The sequence below is a fragment of the Carassius auratus genome, unplaced genomic scaffold (assembly GCF_003368295.1).
Source record: "Carassius auratus strain Wakin unplaced genomic scaffold, ASM336829v1 scaf_tig00023968, whole genome shotgun sequence".
Lineage (NCBI taxonomy): Eukaryota > Metazoa > Chordata > Actinopteri > Cypriniformes > Cyprinidae > Carassius > Carassius auratus.
In genome coordinates, this window is record NW_020525307.1 from 35,948 (window position 1) to 41,039 (window position 5,092).

Here is a 5,092-nt window from a genome sequence, read left to right on the forward strand (position 1 = left end):
TAGCAAATGTGTCCCGTTACTGTGTTAAACCTTTTTAAACAATGTTATACGCTTCACTAACATTCATTGTAACATATACTGTATATTAAGTACATTCCGGACATTGTTTTAATAGTTTGTTAGTTGTTAGTTTTTGTACTTGATTGTACAGAACACTGGTCAACCTTGCATTGTTTTAATCGTGCTCAATAAATAAATGAAACAAACAATATATGCTGCATGTGAATGCAACATCTTAGGCTTAACTATTGAAAACTTTTAAATAATGAAATTGTAAAGAGTCGCAGCGATGACCAGCTGAAGATGTTGATTTTAAAGAAAAAGAATAGTATTCATATTTCCTGTTGGAGTTCTTTATGACTTGATTTTTTATAAATTCATGGATATAATACGCATTTCATTTCAAATTTGAGTCATATGCTCTCCTGTAAAACTCCATCAGTTAGAGTAGACTATTAAAAGCATCACCTATAATCACAGGCTGAAGACTCGCATGCTCTTGTGCTTACAAACTGTCTAATGCATCTTAAGCATTTGTAGAGTAAATACCCACCCACCATTGCACATTTTACAAGCTTAGTTTATTGGCAAGTAGAGACAACTTTCGCCAGACACACCCCTAAAACTTGTACGTGGTGGTCTGCGTTTCTGATTGGTCGGTTAACACGACTGACAACACCTGCTTAACTCCTTCATCCGAATTGACACCCGGACTCTGGAAAATATATCCAGCATCCATCCCGTCTCCTCTCTCTCACACTCGCTCTCTGTGCGATCTCGATCAGGATCCTCATCAGGTCATTATTTACCAAGCACACTGAGTGGAGAAATGTTGATCAAATGCGCACTAGCCTTGCTGCTGCTTCTCTTCGTCTTGGGGGACGCGGTGGGAACGGATCACGTTGACGTCCCCGAGAAACCGGCCAGTCAGAAGGGACGTCTCTCCTTACAGAACACAGGTAAGAGAATGCAAGGGATGTGAAGCTGTGGTTGCGCGCGCGGACACGTGCGAGCCCTGCGCGGTCAGAGCGCGTTTTCAGCGCAAAACCCGGTCAGTGCACATATCATCACGCGACGTTTTGCGAAAACGCAGGAAGGCGATATCTCGTAAATACGGAGCACACGTAGCGAAATCCAATATCTTCTATTAATAGCGTGACATACGCTATTTATTATTTCCGAGCGCAGAGAGGATTTGCGTTTACGCAGGACATCCTCGACTAGTACTGAGAGCAGATAACTCTCATGCAAAGTGTTCGCACGATCATTAGTGGGAGCATCAAATATAATCGGAAGCAACTTGTGTTGCATTGTGCGGATGAGCAAGTTAAACCTGTAACGTGGAGTGATGCAATGGCTCCAGAGGTGGATCAAAGTGAACCTTTCTCACGGCAGAAAAAGCTATTTAATCCCAGAATACGTGAGTGTCGAGAGCTCAGAGGGTCACGTCAGTCTGTCTGTGCACGATTCACACGTGCGTTCCCGCACAAACCCCGGCGAGAGCGACGGAGCAGCTCACTTTACATGTGCACTTCCGTCTGCATAGATCTATGCAATGCATTTATACTAATATTAGATAGTATTTATATACAATACATTAGAAACCTCTCATATACTGTATATTTAATAATACTACTCTGAAACTTTCTGTGAAAACGCTAACCACTCATCTCTGTCATACACATTAACAAAATAGTATGTTTTTGTCCTCATCAGAGCGTGGTGTCTGATTGCCTACAATCTCCTTTTTGTGAAGACAGACATATGTTCATGTGTTTGATTGTCAGATTGGCTCACATAATGTGATGTTGGAGAAAGACAAACAACCAGTCTGTGTTTTTAATTTAATCTCTGTACAAAAGCATGCATTAAAGAAGCCATTGGGAAATAACGGTGTTAACATTTCTAGTGTAATTTGTAATGTGATGGCTCTGTTTTGCTGTTTTGCCTCATGCTATGGCTTTTTACTGACTCAGTGGGGTGTACATTTCACAGTAAGTTTTATTAACTGTTTGCCTTGCATTAAAGTAAATGCCATACTATATTTAGTCATTTTTGTCTTATCATAGCATAGAAATTGTTCATTTGAAAATAAATAGCCAATATGCATAATGTTTGTATATGCATTTGTTCAGTGCATCCTTCTCTTACTGTGACATGACTAACAGACACATCACAACTGTTTTATAAAGTTGCATCTTGAAAAATGCAACTGAATGTCTACATATTTGTGAGTTGATGTAATGTATCAAACATTTATCAGTGTTTCTGCAACCTTTTTATAAATGAATTAAGTGCTCCTTTGTGTACTGGTATGTTTGAGCAAACAGAATTGCTTTTATTTTCTATAAAGATAGACAAAAAGATTAATATCCATGTTTCTATATGCTATTTGCTATTCTCTATTTCCCTGGTTATTTCCTGAAACTCAGTAGTCGTTGCTAATCTCTACAGCAAGGTAAAAGCAATCTGGTCCTGCCCTATATACAGTTAACCTTGCTTTTCCACATCTCAGGCAGTTACTGCAGGATGCCTCCCAGTTTGATGGACTTTAATAGCATACCTTAATTACCACAGTGCGCTCTCTGCTAAATTTGTCCCCTAAATACAGTTTTCACTGGAGAACAAAGCCGGAAAATAGGCCTCCGCATTCATGTGTAACAGGTTGTCAAGTATATTTCTAAACCAGCTTATTACTTATTTAAAAAATAAACCTGATGTAGAGATCACTTTTGGTAAATGTCGGGCAAAATCGAGTTCTGAACTCTTTATTTAGCGTCTGTCTTTCTACTGTTTACAGCTGAGATCCAGCACTGTCTGGTGAGCGCAGGAGACGTGGGCTGCGGCGTCTTCGAGTGTTTCGAGAACAACTCCTGCGAAATCCGAGGCCTTCAGGAAATCTGCATGACCTTCCTGCACAATGCCGGCAAATTCGACTCGCAGGTAAGCACATGCTTGCCCCAGTCTCCCACGAGGTTCATGCCCCTCAGACGCAGCCAGAGAACGACCCTGTGACCGTCCCGAGCCAGATGGCACCGTCTCCAGCCTGGCTGGTGTTTCACAAGGTGCAGGTGGATTTAAAGCAGAGGGTTTCCAGCTTGTAACACTGTCTCAAGATGTGTGTCTGTAGCAAAAACAGTTCTAGTCCATATTATCCCAGCAGAGAAAGAACGGCATGATTATGACTTTATGATCTGATAAGACTCTGTTTTAAACACTCACAGGGCAAGTCCTTCATCAAGGATGCACTGAAGTGCATGGCTCACGGCTTGAGGCACAAGTTCAGCTGCATCAGCCGAAAATGTCCGGCCATAAAGGAGATGGTCTTCCAGCTGCAGCGCGAATGCTACACGAAACACAACCTCTGTTCAGCTGCTAAAGACAACGTCAATGTCATGGTGGAGATGATACATTTCCAAAACTTATTTCCCAAAGGGTAGGTACCACACTCGGTGTATTTGCACGTACTCATCTTTGTGTGCCTTGCTAATGATTGCATGTTAAATGAATTAAGTGTTGATGACTGTCATACAAATAATGATCTGTTTTGTTCATGTCGTTTAGCCTAATAAATACTTTTTAATATCTTACTTGGAATTGTATAATTGCATAGGCCCATATGATTTATATTTATGCTTTAAAAATTCATATTTATGTAATTAACTGTAATAATATAATATAATGCAGTTTGATCAAACCCACAAGCGTACATTTAATTTAAAGACCTTTGTCTTTCTTTAAAAGTGTTTTATTTATTCATTTATTTACTACCCTGGGAAAGATGTCATTATATTATGAATTTGATGGCAAGTGCTTAAAGAGATAGTCCCCCAAAAATAATGTCGTTCCAAACCTTTATAACTTTCTTTGTCCTGTGGAACACACACACAGGAAAAAAAAAGATGTTTTGAAAAATGATGGTCATCAAAACTGTTTCCTTTCGCATTGACTTTTATTTTATGGTCAAAAATATATAATGGAAGTCAATGGGAACCAAAAAAAAAGCTGTTTTGAATTATTAATTATCCATTATCTCATAGATCAAATAACCACGATCAGACAATTAACCAATAATCAAGTCAAGCCTGTTTTTAAATTTGCTTGTTTGTTTATTAAATAAATGCAGTTAATGACATAATAAATACTCAAATGAATAAAGTCTGTTATTTCCCTTAAGCTGCACGCTTTCAGGCAATTGATGTACTTTTCCATTTTAAAATACGTGTGCTGCTACATAAAGTTAATTTAAGTAAGTTCATTTATTTATTCAAACAAAGTCTGATGAAAGGTCCGTGTGTCCACACAGCCACTGTCCAGTGACATAAACTGTGATTGCAGTGTCTTGCACCTCTTTTTAGCCTGTAATGAACATATGAGGACAAGAGAGTCATTGAGCGTTTTGAAGTAGAGCAGCAGTGCTTTAACCGTGACTGACCGCTATCATCCCGCTTTCTTAGGCCGTATGTTGAGCTGGTGAACATCTTGCTCAGCTGTGGAGAGGAGGTGAAGGACGCTATTACCCGGAGCGTGCGTCTGCAGTGCGAGCAGAACTGGGGCGCTCTGTGCGACAGCCTGAGCATCTGTACGTCCATCCCTGCGGCTCCAGCGTCAGGCGGCTTCGAGCGACGTCCGCCGCTTTCCTCGCAGTCAGACGCCGAGCACCACAAGAGCACTCGGACAGGAGACAAGGACAAACCTGGGAAGGTCGGGTTCAGCTCACACGCACGAAGTCGGAGCCAAGGCCCGCGCCGCTTCAGTGTAGATGCAGGCCCTGCCGAACAGGAAGAGTCAAAGATCAGCGACATTCGGAGGTGAAACAGCAGGATCCCCTAAACTGACCATGACACCCCAATCCCCGAATTAACAGACTGCGCAGACCGCTTAATTCAACCCATCCACCCTCACGTCTCCACAGTCATTCCAGCTCTCCCAAACTGTACATTTTGCAGGGTGAATAAATGTGGTGCAGCCTTTTTGATACTCTAGATTACAAGACAGAGTGTTATTTTGTAGAATTAGTATTTCAGTTCTAATACAGCGTCTCTATTTTGAAATCATATCCACTTTAAGATTCAATCACCATGTTTATTTA

The 5,092-nt window shown here is 40.8% G+C and overlaps 1 protein-coding gene across 1 annotated transcript; it reads left to right on the forward strand.

Moving 5' to 3' along the window:
* The first annotated feature begins 577 nt into the window (after nucleotides 1-577).
* LOC113078031 (stanniocalcin-2-like) lies at nucleotides 578-4,992 on the forward strand. The gene is made up of 4 exons (XM_026250310.1): nucleotides 578-959; nucleotides 2,801-2,943; nucleotides 3,225-3,436; nucleotides 4,458-4,992. The coding sequence occupies exons 1-4, from the start codon at nucleotides 830-832 to the stop codon at nucleotides 4,813-4,815; spliced, it is 843 nt and encodes a 280-aa protein (XP_026106095.1). The 5' UTR covers nucleotides 578-829; the 3' UTR covers nucleotides 4,816-4,992.
* The last annotated feature ends 100 nt before the right edge of the window (nucleotides 4,993-5,092 follow it).

What these genes read in the sequence shown, in the direction of transcription:
- LOC113078031 (XM_026250310.1), top strand. Translation starts at nt 830, where the DNA reads ATGTTGATCAAATGCGCACTAGCCTTGCTGCTGCTTCTCTTCGTCTTG. An exon ending in TCTCTCCTTACAGAACACAG is followed by an intron (nt 960 to 2,800) that starts GTAAGAGAATGC and finishes TACTGTTTACAG; the next exon opens with CTGAGATCCAGCACTGTCTG. An exon ending in CCGGCAAATTCGACTCGCAG is followed by an intron (nt 2,944 to 3,224) that starts GTAAGCACATGC and finishes AAACACTCACAG; the next exon opens with GGCAAGTCCTTCATCAAGGA.